The sequence below is a fragment of the Zea mays genome, chromosome 5 (assembly GCF_902167145.1).
Source record: "Zea mays cultivar B73 chromosome 5, Zm-B73-REFERENCE-NAM-5.0, whole genome shotgun sequence".
Lineage (NCBI taxonomy): Eukaryota > Viridiplantae > Streptophyta > Magnoliopsida > Poales > Poaceae > Zea > Zea mays.
Genome location: NC_050100.1, coordinates 66,704,216 through 66,723,253, shown reverse-complemented (window position 1 = coordinate 66,723,253; position 19,038 = coordinate 66,704,216). Strand labels below are relative to the sequence as shown.

Sequence of the window (19,038 nt, the reverse complement as noted above, 5' to 3'; positions counted from 1 at the left end):
GTGCAGGCAAGAGCAGGGAGTTTTAGGCCGTGCGCAGGAGGCGTAGGGAGCTCGACCAGTTGACCGGCTACTCTGCACCCTCCAGAAACGTGAGAGGCATGAGCGTAGAGGCGGCCGGACCGGTTCAGGCAACGGCGGTCATCTCCGAGATTGGGGACGATTGTGCCACGCATGAAGATGAGGGTTGAGTGGGCTGGAGGAGTTGGAGGACGGCAGTGGGCTGGAGGCCGCCATTGGAGAGGTGGAGTTCGACGGTGCGGTGGGGGAGGAGGTGGAGTCCGATGGTGGGGTGGAGGAGAGGGAGGGGAGGCCGCTGGAGTTGAGCGCAGTGGAGGAAGAGCCACCGGCGGTGATTAGGTCGAATGCGAGAATGCGGTCGGCCGCACGGTAGGCTGCACGCTGGGACGATGGGCCTTAGGTCCACATAAAAATCATTGGGCCGCACAAACCGCTGCCAGGTATGCCATCTATTTTATTAGCGCCACATCGGCCATTGAGAGTGACAGAACTTGGCTTATAAGCGCAGCTGTGTATTGTATGTTGCTCACTGAGAGAGATAGAACGAAACGTGTCTCATAAACCTGTGTATGTGCTGTTCATTTTGTTGCGCGGGACTGTATGGTGCGGTCGTTGGAGGCAGAACGCGTCGGAGGCAGAACACGTCAGAGGCAGACTACTATTGCAGTCTTAATAAGTAGTAGAGATATAGAGGATATTGCTGGAGACTGTCTTAGCATAAGCACAAGCAGTCCCGTCGATTGCCCATTGCAAATGGGCCGACATGGCCCCCAATTTTCTTGAGTTTCTGATAACAGTGTAGTTATTGTTGATGTTTTGCAAAAACAAGCTAGAGAATCTTAGCTTTAGAGTAGATAAAATAAGAGGACAATGATATGGTAATAGATCGAGTATGAAAGGGCTTCATTTAGATTTTTTTATCTCTGTACAGCATAGGTTATAGGGTCTATTTTCATGTTTTGCACTGAGTCCAAAATCCTCATAGACGGCCCTGAGCATTAGCATAATAATTAATTAGTTATCATTTATATAATTGTTTTGCATTAAACGGAAAAGGTGACGCGGGACGAACATTGAATCTGGTGCTTTAATACAGTATAAATTATAGCTTTCTCTGACCATATCAGAATATGGTGTTAGCATAAGCACAAGCATAATAATTAATTATATATCATTTATATAATTACTTTTCAAATTAGCTTACATTTAGATACTCTAATTAGCATCTAAGCATGGTGCTGATTTTTAGTCATTTAATGTTACTCTACCGTATACACAGATTCACATCATTCTACAGTGTTTATTTATTCATTTCTATATTATATCTCAGCCCCACCAAGGCACCAATAAACCCACTTGCTCTTCACTGTCTTCCTCGCCGGCCGTCGCTCTCCGATCCTCCCGGGCTCTTCTCTAAAATTGGGTGCTGCTCTCCTCCGCCTTCCATGGCGTCCGCCGGTTGAGCCACCTGACGCGCGGTGCCCTTATCGAAGCCAATCTCAGCCGTTTATCCACTTCTTCCTCAGTTCCTCTCCTTGCCAAAAATAACGCATCCTCCGTCCCGTTCCAGCTCCACCAACCGGGCGGCTTCTGTTTTTTGTCTGGACTGGAATCATCGTTGGTCTCATCGCATGGTGTCAAAGGAAGCTGAGCCGTTCCCTGACAGCGACAGATCCAAAGGCTAGGCTTTCGCAGCTTCGTCCTCCCTCCCTTCCTTTTCCCCCTTGTATTTGGAAGGGAAGGGAAAGGAAGGGAAGGGAGGTCGGGTCCTCTCCCCCTTTCGACAGCGTCAGAAACAGGGGAGGGGGAGGAAGGGGAGGAGGAAGGAAGGTGGTAGCCGGCGACGTGGTGGCATTCGCCACCTTTAGCCTGGGCTCAATCGCCTCCCTCTTCCTCTCTTCCTCCGTCCTGCTTGCCCCAACCTTCGTTCTACAGTACAGGTACGCCAATCCATCCATCCCCCTTTCTCCAATTTTGTTTTCTGCGTCCTGTCCTGTCAGATTTTTTCTCTCTCTTTTGTTTCTGTACATCATTTCATTTTTCAGCTCCGTATCGATTGTTCTTCAAGGAAGCCCCTTCTCTACCCCCTCCTCCCTGATCTGATTATATTAGATTGGGATAGATGATTCTCGTCTTTTCTCGCCTCTTTTTTAGTTTTTTTTTCTAGGACTAGGACCTGGTCAATAATTTTGCTATGCTTCCATGCACGACTGATCCAAGGATTACTTTTATGAAGCATTCTTGGATTAATTTCCTGTATGTACCTGACGGTGTCAACTTTCAAAGGGGAAAACGATTTCTTTCTGCAAAATCAGCGTCCCCAAACAATTATTCTATAATGGTAAATTTGGATCTGTACCATTAAAAGATTACAACTTCAGATATATAGCATTGCTATCTCTCACATGAGTCAATGACATGTGGAGTCAATGGTATATATCTAAATTGCAATCTTTTAATGGTATAGATCCAATTATTCTATAATTGATTAATTACTACTAGTAGCGAATTCCATGAATTGAAACCAACCAGAGAGCCTTTCATCTTGGCTGGTCCGTGCAGACCCTCCGAGCTCTTGCTGATTTGGAAAGCCATACCCACAAAGGAACCAGTGATTTGCATCCGCAAGCTGATTCTGCCACTGTGTTTGCTTCAAACGATGGATCCCATTCAAATCACAAAGTTTTCTGCCCGCGTGCTGATGAAATTTCCAACCTTTTTTCCAGGGGCCTTATACCTCAGGGCAAGCAGGGGCACCTCCATGGCCGCGGTGCTCGACTCCTTCGTCAAACGGTGCACAGCATCACTGGAAGATTTTGCAGACCAGGAGGCCTGCGCCGCCCTCGGCATCGTGGACGATGTCAGGGGCCTCCTGGCCACGCTGTTGCGCATCGACGCCATCATCTCCCACGAGGAGCGGAGGAGGGTCCTTAGCGCCAAAACTGATGCGTGGGTGGTGCAGGTGAAAGATGCCATGTACGAGATCGACGACGTCCTCGATGTCTGCATGATTGAGGGCGCAAAGATCCTCGCTGCTGGCGGCCCACCCACGCCCAAGGTCCGATGCTTCTTCTGCTTCAAGCTTTCAGGGCCCCGGAAGTTCCGACATGAGATCGGCTTCACCATTAGGGACATTGATCTCAGGCTCAGGGAAGTAGAGGAGGAAATGCCTAGGCTTCCTGCTGGATCAGCTCACTCTGATGATGCAAAAAGGGATTGGTTCAGTCGTGACGTCTGTAAGAACTGCTCAGACGCGATGAAGCCCCAGGCAGTTGGGTCGCAGGTCCAAAAGGCTGTGGGTGGCCTTGTGCCAAGGATGCTTAGAGAGGGCAAGAAGAAGGTGGATGTCTTCGCCATCGTTGGTGCGGTGGGGATTGGCAAGACTACACTTGCTAGGGAGATCTACAATGATGACAGGATGACTGAAAATTTCCCCATTTGTGTGTGGGTTGACATGTCCAAGAATTTATCGGAGCTAGATTTCCTTAAAACGATCATCAGGGGTGCTGGTGCCAATGTTGGGGTTACAGAAAACAAGGAGGAACTCCTCATCCTCCTCGCTTCTGCCCTTTCCAAAAGGTTCCTCCTTGTCCTGGATGACTTGGAGAGCCCGAGCATATGGGACAATCTGCTCAAAGATTCATTGGGAGATGGTGTTGTCAGAGGAAGAATACTGATCACAACTCGGAACGAGGAAGTGGCAACAAGCATGAAGGCAACTATCCACCATGTTGACAAAATGGACCCTGAGAGTGCCTGGGCATTATTGTGCAATCAAGTTGATGCAGAATGCAATTCGGAAGAGCTTGCAACATTAAAGGATGTTGGGATTAAGATTGCAGAGAAATGTGATGGCCATCCTCTAGCAATCAAGGTCATTGCAGGTATCCTAAGGTCAAGAGGCAACAGCAAGGCTGAATGGGAGATGGTTCTGAACAATGATTCTTGGTCCATGTGCCCAATCCTTCCAGAAGTACCACAAGCCGTGTATGTTAGTTATGTCGATCTTTCTTCTCAACTGAAGGAGTGTTTCCTTCATTGCTCTCTGTATCCAGAAGAATTCCCTATTCAGCGCTTTGCTCTTGTGCGGCGTTGGATTGCTGAAGGAATTGTAAATGCCAGAGACAAAAAACTGCTTGAAGAATCAGCTCAAGAGTATTATGTAGAATTGATAAGCAGAAACTTACTACAGCCTGATCCTGAAAGTGTTGAGCGATGCTGGATAACACACCATCTTCTCCGCTCTCTAGCCCGCGCTTTGATAGCAGATGAGAGTATCTTAATTTATGGCCAGCAGAAACTGAACACCTCATTGTCAAAGCCCCGGCATCTCACATTGTGTAGCATGGAAAACAGCTTGGATGGTCCAATTTCGCTGAAGCAGCAGATGGGTTTAAGGTCGCTGATGCTCTTCAAAAGCCCAAATGTCAGAGCAATAGATCTTCTCATGGAGTCAGCTTCATGCTTGCGTGTATTAGATTTGAGCAAGACAGCAGTGGAGGCCATCCCGAAATCCATTGGTAACTTGGTACATTTAAGGTACCTCAATCTTGATGGGGCTCAGGTCAGAGACATACCTTCTTCCATTGGATTTCTCATAAACTTGCAGACCTTGAGCCTTCAAGGTTGCCAAAGCTTGCAGAGACTTCCTCGGTCCATCAGGGCATTGCTAGAGCTTAGATGCCTTTGTCTCTATGGAACTTCCCTAAGCTATGTACCAAAGGGTGTTGGTAAATTGAAGCATCTCAATCATCTAGATGGTCTAATCATTGGTCATGACAACAATGCGCCTGAGGGTTGTGACTTAGATGACCTTAAAGCATTGTCAGAACTAAGGCACCTTCATATAGAGAGTTTGGATAGGGCTACTTCCGGTGCGTCTGCACTCGCAAACAAGCCATTCCTAGAGGATCTGTACCTCTCTGAGCAAGCACCAGCAATAGAAAATCAGGAGGATCTGGAGGACAAAGATGAAACAGAAAAAGAAGAGAAGGAAGGACAGGAAAGAAGCAATGGCCAATGCAGAGGAGATGAGTCAACCAAAGCTAGTGAAAAGATATGGAATGAGCTCACCCCACCCCAGAGCATCAAGAAGCTGGTAATCAAGAACTACAAAGGCGTAAAGTTTCCAAAATGGATAAAAGGTCCCAAGCTAGGAGACTCCTTCCCCAGCCTTGTGTTTTTGGATCTTGAAAACTGCATGTCATGTACTAAACTGCCTTCACTTGGCCTCCTGAGTCAACTCCAGTCCCTGCAAATCTCAAATGCAGACTCAGTCATCACCATCGGTTCAGAATTCCTTGGGACCACTGTACTTTCATCAGCCACTCCATTCCCCAAGCTTGAGGTTTTAAAGCTCAGAAACATGAAGAAACTTGAAGAGTGGTCTTTAACTGTGGAGGAGAGCCAGGTAGTATTACCTTGTTTGAAGTCACTGCAGATACAGTGGTGTCCTAAACTGAAAGCTCTACCAGAAGGCCTGAAGCATGTAGCGCTGTGTGAACTTCATGTGGAGGGTGCACATAGCCTAACTGAAATCAAGGACCTGCCAAAACTATCTGACGAGCTCCATCTCAAAGATAATAAGGTGCTACAGAGGATCTCCAACCTGCCCATGCTTCGTTCCCTCATTATCGATGACTGCTCAAAGTTGAAGCATGTGGCAGGTCTTGATGCGCTGCAGCACCTCAGACTTGTCTTTCCTCCGTCCACCGAGACATTTTATTTCGAAGAGCTAGTAATTTTCTGGAGCGTTGCCTTCCCACGGTGGCTGGAGCTACTGATTCAGAAGTGCAAAGGCCTGCGACGGTTTGAGTTGCAGTGTGGTCTGTCATTGCTCAGGAGCTGCCTCGACGGTGGCAAGAACTGGCATCTCGTGCAGCAGATCCCCGAGGTGCGCATCATAAGCTGCGATGGCAAGAGATACTTTCGGTATAACAAGAGCCGCCGCATCTACGAAACTAATGCACAGTCAGAAGAATGAAGCCATTTCTGAAAACCTTGGCACGGTATGTGCCTTGCACGCTTCACATTGTTGCTCATCCTGTATAAATGATCTTATTATGTGTTAGGGTAATAACAACAGCTTACACGTGTTTGTGTTTCCTTATCTTTGCAGACACTGGTTTGTTTTGGGTCAGCCACACGTTTCAGTTGTCGCTGTCCCTACTTTGTTCCGGGAGTATTGAGAGCTTGTGTTCTGTTCACGATTGATTCAGGTGTTTTCCTTTGTTTTGCGTGTTTTTTTTCTTCTTCTTTTTATCGCTGAGCCGATATATATGCACTGGTTCTCCTCTGAATATGGGTGTCCTTCACCAGGACTCAATATGTGTAATTCTTTTCTGTTTCCTGGTCATGATTGTCTGTAAATTGTAAACATTGGGTTTGATGGATATCGACACTGGAGTGTAAAGTGTTGGCGGTTAAATACACGGCCCTCTTTCCTGGCTCAGCAATGAAACTTCTGTTCTACAGTTACCTAGTCAACGTGAATGCTGCGAGTAGTATATGCAAGACAACACGCTTTGCACTTGATACACCTCACTGTGCCCCTAATCTGCAGAAAGTCGGATTAAAGTTCTTAAAGTTACAGCATGACAGCTGCGACAAGAACTTTAGCCAAATTATGTATAAAATGGAGAGGTCATGTTCAATTGAAATCCACCCAAACCTTGAATCCAGCTAATGAAAATCTGGGGTCAAATCAGAGTCCATGTGTTTGGTTGCCTGTATTTGCTGGTGCTTGCATCGCGGGATGCAATGAGCTGGTGTTTAATTGTTATCAATCAGGCTCTACGCGTGCGAGGTGTGTGTTTGGTTACCTGTGTACAGATGTGAAGTCAGACTCGCACGATACTTAAAGCATCTTGGGTCAGGCTCTACAGGCGCGAGCAAATTATTTGCATATCTGGAGCCAGGCTCCTGCTAACCTGGCTCATGCAGTCGGGCTGCCGGGAGAAGCCAACCAATCACACGGAGTGTGTACGCTGTGGTCAGGATGAGTACGTTGTCATATGTAGTAAAGTTATACTGCAGAAATCTGAAATCTTTGACTGATAGTGTTCCAACAAGGAGGTTAAATTGTGATTTCTTGTAACCTTAATAAACACAAATCCCTTTCCCTTTTTAGTGCCATATGTTCAAACGGAGAAGTCATGGTAAGAAATCCATGTAAGGATTAAGGGAATCTTGCAGGTCAGGGATGTGTTCGTTGGTTTTCATGCCTTTCTTGCCTTGGATGTTTCTTCAGCATAAGTTCTCCCAACCCAAGCAAATCAATGTGCTTTCTCCCCTGCGCGCCATCTCCCATTTAATTTTCCAGCTGGCGTCCACACAAAGAAAACTCTGCCAGTAGGCCAAAGTTTTGTTTCATCACGCTCCCTTCCTTCTATAAATTGTTGCCCATGGACATTCAGACCCAGCCAGTCACAGCATTCTTCTTCCTCCGCACATAAACCATAACATTCTTCTCCACCTTGTTTCTTTCCAAGCCACCATGGCCTCCAAGCTGAGTTTCAAGAGGGCAGACAGCATCGCGGAAAGCATGCCCGATGCGCTGAGGCAGAGCCGGTACCAGATGAAGAAATGCTTCCATAGGTGAGCCTACCTTAGAAGAAGGCATCATCATATATATGGATCGAGAGGGTTCACATTTGCAGTTCTGAAAGCAAACAAACAAATTTTCAGGTATGTTTCCAAGGGAAGGAGGCTCTTGAAGAACCAGCAGCTCATAGAGGAGCTGGACAAATCACTGGATGACAAAGTCGAGAGGGAAAAGCTTGTTGAAGGCTTCCTGGGTTACATTATTTGTTCCACGCAGGTGATCTCATCTCACGTTAACATATTTTGCAGTAATTATTCAGTTTTTCTGGAATGGTCCTGTTCCTGTATTAACAGAACAAAAAATCACACAACTCTTATCTCTGCAGGAAGCAGTGGTGCTACCGCCCTATGTCGCATTTGCTGTCAGGATGAATCCTGGCATCTGGGAGTATGTCAAAGTTCATTCTGATGACCTGTCGGTCGAAGGAATCACACCCTCTGAGTACCTCAAGTTCAAGGAGACATTATATGACGAGAACTGGTCTGGCATTCTTCACCGATCTAGGCTATACATACATTAATCACAGATGTGTTGATGCCAATTGAAAAAAAAATGAATGTGTTCTTATCTCATCACTTTCAGGGCCAAGGATGACAACTCACTGGAAGTCGATTTCGGTGCTCTTGACCTCTCAACACCCCATCTGACACTGCCATCGTCCATAGGAAACGGGCTCCAGTTTGTGTCCAAATTCATGTCCTCCAAGCTGGGCGACAAGCCTGAAATTAGCATGAAGCCGTTGCTGGACTACTTGCTTTCGCTAAACTACCGTGGCGAGGTACGGCAATCTGACCACCTACCCATGCTGCATATACTGACAGAAGTTTAACCCGATCATCTGATGAACATGCAGAAGCTGATGGTTAACGACACCATCGATACTGTGAACAAGCTTCAGACAGCGCTGCTACTTGCGGAGGTATTTGTTAGCGGGTTGCCAAGATACACCCCATTCCTGAAGTTTGAGCAAAGGTATCTCAAGGAGATAGAAGCTGTTCATGCAGACACCAGATATGCATTATATTTGTAAACCTAAGGTTTCTGGACACAACGCTGTTGCAGGTTTCAAGAGTGGGGGTTGGAGAAGGGGTGGGGTGACAATGCTGAAAGGTGCAAAGAGACGCTGAATTGCCTCTCTGAAGTGCTACAGGCGCCAGACCCTATCAACATGGAGAAGTTCTTCAGCAGAGTTCCATCCATATTCAACATAGTTGTCTTCTCCATCCACGGCTACTTTGGCCAAGAGAAGGTTCTTGGCTTGCCAGACACCGGTGGCCAGGTGGTCTACATCCTGGACCAAGTCAGGGCCCTTGAAGAGGAGTTGCTGCAAAGAATCAAGCTGCAGGGTCTGAACGTGACACCAAAGATTCTTGTGGTAAAGTTAGCTTTATCATGATCTTGGCCATTCGTGATCCATATCTGCTCAGTGCTCACTTTACATATGTAGATCAAATGCTCTAAAGGTTGCTAGTTTTGTTCATGCAGCTGACTAGGCTGATACCAGATGCCAAGGGTACAAAATGCAATGTGGAGCTCGAGCCAGTTGAAAATACAAAACATTCCCACATACTTCGTGTGCCATTCAAGACTGAAAACGGCAAGGAGTTGCGCCAGTGGGTGTCCCGGTTTGACATCTACCCTTACCTAGAGAGATATGCCCAGGTTTGCCAGCTACCACTTCGTCCTCCTCTGAATTACTGGTGGCTTGCTCTACTCACCATGACCATTTCAGGATTCTTGTGCCAAAATTCTTGACATTTTGGAGGGCAAGCCGGACCTGATCATCGGCAACTACACTGATGGCAACTTAGTGGCGTCCCTCATGTCAAGCAAACTAGGGGTCACTCAGGTGAAGTGATGGGCCATCAAGTAGAGTCTTGAAAGATTGATTACTTTTTTTTTGCTAGTATGACACAGAAGATGATCTTATTGACAGGGGACAATCGCGCACGCTCTAGAGAAGACAAAGTATGAAGATTCAGATGTGAAGTGGAGAGATCTGGATCAGAAGTACCATTTCTCCTGCCAATTCACTGCAGATATGATTGCCATGAACACTAGTGACTTTATCATCACTAGCACATACCAAGAAATCGCTGGAAGGTTGGTAGACACCTATAACCTCAGCACACTAGCAACAACCAACTAACCCATAATCTCCTAGAGGCCTGAAACATGGACATGCGTGTGATGCAGCAAGGAGAAGCCTGGGCAGTACGAGCACCACTACGCATTCACAATGCCGGGGCTCTGTCGCTACGCCACGGGCATCAATGTCTTCGATCCAAAGTTCAACATCGCCGCACCCGGTGCAGACCAGTCCATCTACTTCCCCTTCACGCAGAAGCAGAAGCGGCTGACAGATTTGCACCCACAGATTGAGGAGCTGCTCTACAGCAAGCAGGACACCGGTGAACACAGGTAAGTTTCTTTTTTTTCCTTTCCTTTTTCATGGCTTACGCATAGGTAGGACAAGTTTGCTAACCGCTTTGATGCCATCAAACCAGAGGGTATCTGGCGGACAGAAACAAGCCTATCATCTTCTCGATGGCAAGGCTGGACAAGGTGAAGAATATCACCGGGCTAGTGGAGTGGTACGGCCAGAACAAGAAGCTGAGGGACCTGGTAAACCTTGTCGTCGTCGCGGGCCTGCTGGAAGCGTCGCAGTCCAAGGACCGGGAGGAGATTGAAGAGATCAACAGGATGCACAGCCTGATCGACAAGTATCAGCTGAAAGGACAGATTCGCTGGATCAAGGCACAGACTGACCGTGTCCGCAACGGTGAGCTGTACCGTTGCATTGCAGACACCAGGGGTGCATTTGTTCAGGTATGCAACGGATTCTATGCTGTTTGATCATGATCATGAGAAAAAAAAATTCATGACAATGACGATAACAATATTCCCTGCTGTGGTTTCAGCCTGCACTCTATGAAGCGTTCGGGCTGACGGTCATTGAGGCGATGAACTGCGGGCTGACAACCTTTGCGACGAACCAGGGAGGGCCAGCGGAGATCATCGTGGACGGTGTCTCCGGTTTCCACATAAACCCAACGAATGGCAGGGAGGCAAGCAACAAGATCGCCGAGTTCTTCCAGAAGTGCAAGGAAGACCCAAGCTACTGGAACAAGGTGTCCACTGCTGGGCTCCAGCGCATCTACGAGTGGTAGGTGCTATAATGCTTCACCTCTTGCACGCGTCTGACGAGAGAAAAAAGAAATCTCAAACCTGTGTTGTTTGCGCTCGGCAGCTACACATGGAAGATCTATGCAACTAAAGTCCTGAACATGGGCTCGACGTATGGCTTCTGGAAGACTCTGAACAAGGAGGAGAGAGTGGCCAAGCAGCGCTACCTGCAGATGTTCTACAACCTCCAGTTCAGGAACCTGGTGAGTAGTTGACAGTGGAAACCATCAAGGCTGCTGTAAAACGGTGTCTGATGAAGAAAAAAAATGATCTCATGTATCATCCATGCAGGCAAAGACTGTCCCAAGGCTGTTTGAACATCCTCCTCCGCAAGCCCCAGCAGGCGCAGGGCCTAGTACGATGACGGTAACGAGGCCGAAAGAAAGGCAAGTGTGCCCACTCTTAAGAACTTTACTGAAGAGAGACCGCGGGAGCAACTGACTGACCAATTCGTTGTTTCACAATCCCAAATCTGGTTGCTGCAGAAAGACACAGACTAGGATCCAGAGGTGAGGCCTCTTGCCCTGCAGATTTTAACTGCAAAACCTAGTAGCGGTAAACAGACAAGTGCTGATTCTTCAGTGCCTGCTCCTTGTTTTTGTTGTCAGGATCATGACCAGCTTGATGGGGCAGAAGCCTGCTACTTCTGAATAATAATAATACATTAGAGCCAGGGAGACGAGATGGGTGTGCATGCGTGATCTCCTCAAGCCAAGGTCCTGGCGGCTGCACATATATTCATTCATTCCATTGAGACCGGACCAGATCAGTGTTTATTGTGAAATTTGTTGTGGTGTTGCATGTGTGGTTTTCATCTGTGTACTGTTGATTGGAGAGCTGGATGATGTAAAGAGAGTGAAAGTGCACATGGTTACAATTGATAATAATAATTTATGACAAGGATTGAGGAATGTTGTGTGCCTGTGTCAAACTAGTTTTTAAACACTACGGGACCTGGTGAAGGTGAACCACCAACAGTCTTGTACACTTTGAGTTGAGTCACCCACGAGCTCTCTAGATGGGCTCATGGGCATCGAACTCTCGGTCACCACCAAATCATTTAGATAATATTGATCACCAAGATTAACAAACATAAACCCGCTTATCTAATGCTAATGAGAATGGTGGATGCACACTTCTCTGAATACTCTAATGAGACCGCTAATCACATGATTAAGCTCTTCCTCACACTAGATTATTTTAGCCCGATCAAATATGCAAGAGACCTTAAATGGATCTAGTTGTTGGCGCTCCACTCAGCTTTCATAGGTGGATATGTCCGGTGCATCTTGAATGACTAGTTTTAGAAACTAATCGATATGATGTGTTCTATAGGTCGTGAACTTGCTTATTTTGATTATTTTTCAAGTTGGGTTGTTCCCACCGTTTTTTAGTTGAGTTTGATCTCAAACTTTTTGTTTGCTATCGTAGAGTTACCTAGCACCAATATTCACAAATATGCATCATCACTCCTTTGCACTCAGAATTAGCACATCATTGACTTGGTCGCTCATCCTTTGAAAACCGATGATTAATCTCCATTAATAAGACCATAAATACCACACAAACTCATAATTTATCTTAACAAAATACTCTTGTGTTTTACTATTAATCGTCCAAACACAAATAAAGACCTAGATTCTTTCACGTACGGTCGTCCCTCAGTACAAGCAGGAAGCGAATCCACCACTCTAGCCACCCTTCATCAAACAAACACCAAGCAAATGTCTTCTGAGCACGGCTTTGTCAATAGCAAGCAGATTATTACTGACCAAACAACAGCACCAAGCGGATCAGATTTCAGGCAGGGCTGCCTACTATCTTCATGCTCCGGTTCATCAGCAGTAGAACATGACCTTCTTGACGCTGTCCTTGAGCGCGGGGAGGGGTCTAACGGCTCCGCCGGCGGTGGCGCGGGTGCTGCGGGACGTTGACGAGCTGGAGGGCGCTCCGCCTCCACGGGCGCCACTCGCCAGCGACCCGCTGTCTGAGCTGTCAGGCTCCATGTAGAACCGGGCGCGGAATGCGGCCAGGTGAGCGTAGTACGCCGGCGGGACTGCAAGGAAGGCATATGCATCTTTTGGTTTATCTGTTGCTCGTGCATCGATTCAGCAATGGATATAACTTTGACAAACCTACCAATGGACACAGAGCGCGTGCACCTCGCGTAGCTGCAGCGGCAATTTGACAAGCTATTATATTAGTACGGTCGGTGTTCAGGGAACTGAACTGACACTGACACCTCTTTTTGTGAGCAGCTAGCTTACGTGTAGCAAAGGTTGTTGGTGAGGGTCTGCAGTGCGTCGGCTGTGAAGTTGTTCTCGTCCCACAAGACATGGTAGTGAGCAGGACGGCTGGTGCCCTTGATGCCAGCATGGCTGCACAGGAAGAAGTCGAACTCTGTAGGGTGGCAGATCTTCGAGTCCACGACAGTTCCTGCAGTTTCCATCCCAAAACCAAAAAAAAAACAATGCCCAAATTAAACGGAGGGAAGACCATTCATCTTGGAGAACAGCAAAGCAATAATGGTTAGTTAGTTACCCACCAGGAAGTATGTTGCCGCTCCTGTCGACCGAATTCTGGTCGTTGTGGTTGTGCGCGAACAGCCTGGTATGGTGGCGTTTCTGGACGACGATGAAAGTCACCTGCGGTTGGTAGTTTGCTTCCAGCGATGCACACGCCTATAAGGCAGCCACAGATCAACGTCAACAACTGTAGCTAGCTAGCTTGGAAAAGGAACAAGGAGAAGGAAACAAGAAGTTACCTTTCGGATAGCATCCAGTTCATGCAGTAGAACTTGGTAGAACTGCCCTTCACTCACACCATCCCTGTCAGACAGAGGTAAGGTAACTAGCCGGCGGCATGCAAAGTATTGTAAGAAATCACGCGCGCGCGCGCACACACACTCACCTGTAGAATAGTATCCTCTGAGGCTTTTGACCAGTTGATTTTTTGAAGGATATAAGAAGCTCCCTGCAAATGTGGAGCTCAACATGTAATGTATTACTTGCGCTAAAAAACGGTTTTTTAAATGTGGAGCTCAGCATGTATATTACCTGACCATGCCACCACAAACGGTTCCTTTCTGAGGATCGTGTGTGACGTTGTAGAGATCCTCTATCAGCTCTTGCCTATGAGACTGAGCAGAAACTAGACCAGCATACTTTGTCACCTCAGGCCAGTCTTGGGAAGCCACAACCTTCAATTCATTCAGAGGGTTGGTTATAATATAAACAACAACAACAACAACATTTGAGTCCAATCCAACAGCTAGCTCGACTCACAGCAGCAATGGAAGGGCTGCTATCTTCTCCAGGATGAGGATGGGTCACATCGGCACCGAATATGATGGTAGGCCTGTCAGTCACCAAGGGAATGCGTCTTGACACCGCATCAGCCAGCACCGTGTTCCTTCCTCCGACCTTTTGGAAAACAAAGGAAAATTCTTTTTTTTTTGGACTCCGAAACTAAATGCAAGTGCAACACAAACAAAAAGGCATAGTGATCGGTAGAAAAACCAGCCTTGACATTTATCTTCAGCGCAAGGTTTGCCAGTATCTGCTTGTTCATCTTAAAGACTTGCTTTGCGCAGCAGCACTGGGAAACTAATCCAAGGTCGATTTCACAGATACGCTTCAGATCACCTGTATTGTATGGGACCAATACAGTACAGTACAGACACCGATCGTATGTGATAAAGAGAACCATGTATGTATGTATGTATGTATGTATGTATGTATGTATGTATGTATGTTAATATGTATGTATGTATGTATACCATAAAGAGAACCGTTGTTATCAGGGAGTATTCCAATGAGCAGCAAGTCGAGTTGTTCTCTGCGCTGTGGTCCGAGCAAGTTCATCGCGTCATGGAACCTGGCTTTCAGAGCTCTCTCCACTTTATCAGGATGCGCGTATATAGGCGGAAGGATAGGCTCCAGCGCGAAGTCCTATGTGTAAAACCAAAATTGCTAGCTGTTACTACTTATGTAAACCAGTAGCAGCAAAATTGATTTATTTAGGGGGATGGATGGATACTTGCCATTCCCGAGGCCTGGCACATCCGAGCAAGTTCACGGCAGAATCCAATAGCAACATTCTCTTGCACATTCCGAGCAAAATTCACACAGGTCCAGCTCCTCACTCTGCCACCGTTTACCATTTTCTAGATAACAAAAAAGCAAAACACAAGTAATAAGTGGTAAATCTTGATATAGTCAACATGTTTAGCTATTTGGTTATAACGATTACTTTTTTTTACCAAATACTATTCAGTAAATGTTTAGTTTAGTACCCTACCTTGTTCATCATATTCCACTGCCCAACTCTAGGCAAACAGTCCTTCTCTCTGCCGGTTTCATTATATTTGAGCTGCATCCATCGTAAACAAAAATATGAAATGTTGCAAAAGAAACATATGACTGGTTTTAGTTTATCACACCCACAAAGAGTTTGACTCAGTTTTTTTTAAAACAGGAGTACATTAATTATGACAAAAAAAGGGTGATACGAACAATAAAAAAAATATTTCAAAATTCCACTGCTGCAATAAGGCTTCCCCCACTGTTTTTTGCTAAAAGAACACATATGAGTGGGTTTCAGCGCCTACCCGAGGAGCAGGTAAAATCCGTGCCTCAATCGAAGCCAAACGCTCGCTGATCTTAATGCCAAACTCTTTAGCATAAGGATCCTCATGGTAAGAGTTATGATTCATCATCTGCGGGCACACACAAAAAAAAAAGGTTGGCATTTGCATAAGCATAATGAAGTCACAAAAGAAAGGAGAACCCAAATATATTACCTGAATAATGTCGCGCTCACGATCATGTGGGCGTTGGCATGTCTCCTCTAAAAGAGCTCTTATCTGACTCTGGTTTAATCTCTTAGAGTACCTCTGTCCCTCCACTATCTTGCAGACCTGAGTAGTAAACACATTAGGTTTTGCTAGCAAATAAGATTAGACAGGGATAAGTCATAGTGTAGAGCTTTGCTAGAAAAGAGCGAGAGGAGCGGCTGCAGCGACTAAGCTTACCTCCATTGGAAGGTAATTTGGGTGCTGCTGGTTGCCAACCTGCAGACAGGGCAGGTAGGTGTGCTGGATGGCAAAGCCATAGGTCTCTTGAAAATACTGTACAACTGACTTCACTGTGCCACCTTGATCAACAGGAAAACTGTGGCAAATGGCATCAACATTCTTTTAGGAAATTTTTTCTCTGAACAAATGATCCAGAGAGGGAAAGTGTAAATGCAGGAGTTCATGAAGAAACATGGATTTTTTTTTGCCATACGTTAGCTCCCGAGTTTCCTGAGATGTTAAACCAGCTATTCGATACTTGCGTCGCATGTTACCACGGTGCGTAACTTCCACCTTCACGCCTCTTAAGGCCTTCTTTATCTGAAAATCGAGTAAATTAATCAAAAAAAATATTGAGTAAAGTGACGTTACAAATATCTGCTAGCGTACCTTGACACGTTCAGCGTCTAAGAGGGGCCTCGAGTAGATGTCGTCGGTGTTTAAAAGCTGTGCAACAAAATCTATGACAGGTAATGGCTCAAAGAAAGCAGTTGCAGACATATCTGAAAAGACAAGAAAAGGTTAGAAGCATTCAGTAATCTTGTATGTATGTATGTATCTGATGAGAGAGAGAGACAGACAGACAGACAGAGTTTTACCAATATTCAATGACAAGCCCATTTGAGTAGGGCGAATGCTCTGGTAAAACCCACGCCAGCTTTCTATTCCCTCACCAAGGGAACGCCTCCTCCCCAGGTCAGGAGAGAAAAACGATCGCCCAAACGGTGCATATCTTTTAAAAAAAAACAAGAGAGAGAGAGAGAGAGCCAAATCATCAGTGCATGTATCATCCTGAAACCTAGAGAGAGAGAGAGAGAGAGAGAGAGTCTAATTTAATTACCTTGTTGTCGGCAGCTCCCGCAGAACAATATCAAGAACTTGCAAGGCTTCTTGAGGAGCCTCTGCCTGCCTTCCAGCTAAAAACTGCTCCAGACGCCGGAGGTCAGCCCTTGCGGCAAATTTAATCACTACCTTGTATGTCTTCTTACGCCTAGACATACAGGAAATGTCAAACAGGAACATGCTAAACCCATTTTTTTGTGTGTGAAATTCTTCACAAAAACGACAACAGGAATATGTCAAACAGAAATAAAGTATAGTATAGATACCTCTCTACTCCAGAACCATCGTCTTCCTCGAGTAGAGTGATGTGAAATTCTTTCGAAGTGAATGGCAGGGGTCCAGCCGTGTACAGGCTCTTTCTACCATCATAGGCTGGAAGCCGACCTCCCAAATATGACAGCTTGTGCAGCCTCACCAGCTCCTCCATGACAGAACGGTTCACAATTCGCGATGTCACTTCCGGGGTAACTGAAACCTGTCAGAGTAAAAAAAACATTTAGGTAGATTCAAGAGAAAACGTTGAAAGGGATATTGATAGAACAACATACATCATACTGATGAAGATCCTTCTTGGCAGGTAATAATTCAGCAAAGAAGTGATTTGCCTTCACCAAACACCTGGTGCCAACGCTTCCATTTCCTGGGCGGTGAGGGAACTTGCTCGACACTGGAAACGCCTGCACAATGTCCTGTACAGACAAGCCTTTCAGCTGATCCACAGCCTCTTCGCTTGGTGACGGCGCATCCTGGGACTGGGAGCCTGCCTCTGGCGCTGGGATGTTATCAGGTTCATTTGAAGTTTGCATTGCTTGGCGCAGCTCGGGAGCTATGGCGGACGGGACTGCCCCACGTCCACCTCTACCACCACCACCACCACTGTAGTAGCCAGTTCCACGACCACGACCACCTTGTGGGGACTGCTGTTGATGGTAGAAGCCACCACGGCCACGGAAACCTCTCCCACCACCGCCGGCCTCAGCAGCCTGTGAGCCTGAGCCTGAGCCCTCGCCTAACCCAGGCAGTTTTTGTCTCCAAGATCCCATGCCGTGGGCAGTGAAACTGACAAACTCAATGCGCTGCCAAGAGAGGAAAAGTCCAGTTTTTAGAATTTGACGAGAGGAGAAGACGGAGGAAGAACAGAGGAAGCAGAAGGCCGCTTGTGATCACCCTTGGGCAGGCGGAGCTAGGGGAGCCTGTTCTTTCTTTCTTTCTTTCTTTCTTTCTTTCTTTCTTTCAGTGGGTCGGGGCGCAGCAGAATAAATGTGAGTGCACTTGGGGTTGGTTGGATGACTATTGCGTTGGTTGCTCAGGAGATACTATATAATACTCTGCAGTTAACTCTGGGTATATATTTTTCAAGTGTTCATTTACCTTTTTTTTTGGTTGAGTAATATACATGGTGGTACCTTTTTGCAATAGTGCAGAAATGCCTTCACTCACTTGGGTATAGTAGAGTAATGATGTGCTATTGATTGATGTGTCAAAAAATATCTACTATTTGCCTTGGGGATATAGGGAAAAAAGAACAGGTGTTGTAGTTCATTTCGTTCAAACCAAAATGTGAAAAATCTTTTTACTTGACAGAAGCAATAGCAGGTGCGCTCTGTCGCCTGCATGTGGCAAACAAATGGTGAATGACAATGCAACTCTGACCGGAGGATTCGGCGGGTTCACGGAAGATAGGGGGAGGGGGCTTGGGACTGTGTGAGCAAGGCCATAAAAAATACTACATTCATTCTCGAATATTTATCAGTTGCTATTTCATTTTTAAACTAAACCATGATAAATAAAAAAAGAATAGATGAAGTAGAAAGTATGGATTTACTCAGTAGATGACTATGTTTAATTACTATGTTCTTTATATTCTTGCCTTAGGAGTAGCAGTAATTTAGTTTTTTTCATCTCCAGTCTTCAGATCTCTTCAGCTCGACATCGTTTAGAGACGTCTTAGGTGATCTGCCGATCCCAAGACAACACTATGAATCTATGATATTTCCTCCCTGACGGGGTTCCTCTGGGGAGCGGGATCAAGGTTCCGTAGGAGATTGTTGCAGCCTCTTCACACACGAACGGTTTGAATGCCTCCGAGCGAACGGTTTGCCGCCCTGCAGAGATGCGAGTCGCGGACGGTCCGCACGCTGACAACAGAGAGTACCCCATGTTTTTGGTCCCCACGATCGGAATCAGGTTACACTAGGGTGCTGTTTGATTCACGAAATGTAACGTAAAGGGTAATGGTAACGGTTTACCCTCGATTACGGACGGTAACAAGTTTGAATAGTCCGGTATCAATTTTTAGTATGATATCTGATTA

The 19,038-nt window shown here is 46.2% G+C and overlaps 3 protein-coding genes across 7 annotated transcripts; 2 read left to right on the top strand and 1 right to left on the bottom strand.

Moving 5' to 3' along the window:
- The first annotated feature begins 1,383 nt into the window (after positions 1 to 1,383).
- On the top strand, positions 1,384 to 6,488 carry LOC542027 (putative disease resistance protein RGA1). The gene is made up of 3 exons (NM_001305846.1): positions 1,384 to 1,958; positions 2,745 to 6,026; positions 6,137 to 6,488. The coding sequence occupies exon 2, from the start codon at positions 2,780 to 2,782 to the stop codon at positions 5,999 to 6,001; it is 3,222 nt and encodes a 1,073-aa protein (NP_001292775.1). The 5' UTR covers positions 1,384 to 1,958; positions 2,745 to 2,779; the 3' UTR covers positions 6,002 to 6,026; positions 6,137 to 6,488.
- A 740-nt stretch (positions 6,489 to 7,228) lies between these two features.
- On the top strand, positions 7,229 to 11,718 carry LOC100278478 (uncharacterized). The gene is made up of 16 exons (XM_008646897.4): positions 7,229 to 7,614; positions 7,705 to 7,837; positions 7,947 to 8,101; positions 8,204 to 8,399; positions 8,475 to 8,593; positions 8,684 to 8,996; positions 9,107 to 9,283; positions 9,354 to 9,470; positions 9,558 to 9,724; positions 9,818 to 10,042; positions 10,129 to 10,450; positions 10,543 to 10,787; positions 10,872 to 11,010; positions 11,099 to 11,193; positions 11,293 to 11,316; positions 11,416 to 11,718. The coding sequence occupies exons 1-16, from the start codon at positions 7,514 to 7,516 to the stop codon at positions 11,459 to 11,461; spliced, it is 2,574 nt and encodes an 857-aa protein (XP_008645119.1). The 5' UTR covers positions 7,229 to 7,513; the 3' UTR covers positions 11,462 to 11,718.
- A 605-nt stretch (positions 11,719 to 12,323) lies between these two features.
- On the bottom strand, positions 12,324 to 18,207 carry LOC103626484 (protein argonaute 1D). Of its 5 annotated transcripts, XM_008646896.3 has the most exons (22): positions 17,892 to 18,207; positions 17,273 to 17,800; positions 16,991 to 17,199; positions 16,723 to 16,872; positions 16,481 to 16,614; positions 16,272 to 16,384; positions 16,096 to 16,202; positions 15,840 to 15,978; positions 15,609 to 15,725; positions 15,417 to 15,524; positions 15,107 to 15,178; positions 14,850 to 14,972; positions 14,586 to 14,757; positions 14,330 to 14,451; positions 14,092 to 14,229; positions 13,864 to 14,006; positions 13,718 to 13,780; positions 13,572 to 13,635; positions 13,353 to 13,488; positions 13,075 to 13,243; positions 12,947 to 12,978; positions 12,324 to 12,863 (listed from the first exon to the last, which is right to left on the bottom strand). In XM_008646896.3, the coding sequence occupies exons 2-22, from the start codon at positions 17,765 to 17,767 to the stop codon at positions 12,646 to 12,648; spliced, it is 3,024 nt and encodes a 1,007-aa protein (XP_008645118.1). In that variant the 5' UTR covers positions 17,768 to 17,800; positions 17,892 to 18,207; the 3' UTR covers positions 12,324 to 12,645. The 5 variants fall into 5 exon arrangements, with proteins under 5 accessions (XP_008645118.1, XP_020393993.1, XP_020393992.1 ...); XM_020538404.2 differs by having other exon boundaries at positions 15,417 to 15,725; XM_020538403.2 differs by having other exon boundaries at positions 12,324 to 12,978.
- Between the last annotated feature and the right edge of the window lie 831 nt (positions 18,208 to 19,038).

What these genes read in the sequence shown, in the direction of transcription:
- LOC542027 (NM_001305846.1), top strand. Translation starts at nt 2,780, where the DNA reads ATGGCCGCGGTGCTCGACTCCTTCGTCAAACGGTGCACAGCATCACTG.
- LOC100278478 (XM_008646897.4), top strand. Translation starts at nt 7,514, where the DNA reads ATGGCCTCCAAGCTGAGTTTCAAGAGGGCAGACAGCATCGCGGAAAGC. An exon ending in GTAACGAGGCCGAAAGAAAG is followed by an intron (nt 11,194 to 11,292) that starts GCAAGTGTGCCC and finishes TGGTTGCTGCAG; the next exon opens with AAAGACACAGACTAGGATCC. An exon ending in ACACAGACTAGGATCCAGAG is followed by an intron (nt 11,317 to 11,415) that starts GTGAGGCCTCTT and finishes TTTTGTTGTCAG; the next exon opens with GATCATGACCAGCTTGATGG.
- LOC103626484 (XM_020538401.2), bottom strand. Translation starts at nt 17,767, where the DNA reads ATGGGATCTTGGAGACAAAAACTGCCTGGGTTAGGCGAGGGCTCAGGC. An exon ending in TAGACGCTGAACGTGTCAAG is followed by an intron (nt 16,203 to 16,271) that starts GTACGCTAGCAG and finishes CTCGATTTTCAG; the next exon opens with ATAAAGAAGGCCTTAAGAGG. An exon ending in ACCAACAACCTTTGCTACAC is followed by an intron (nt 12,979 to 13,074) that starts GTAAGCTAGCTG and finishes TTGCCGCTGCAG; the next exon opens with CTACGCGAGGTGCACGCGCT.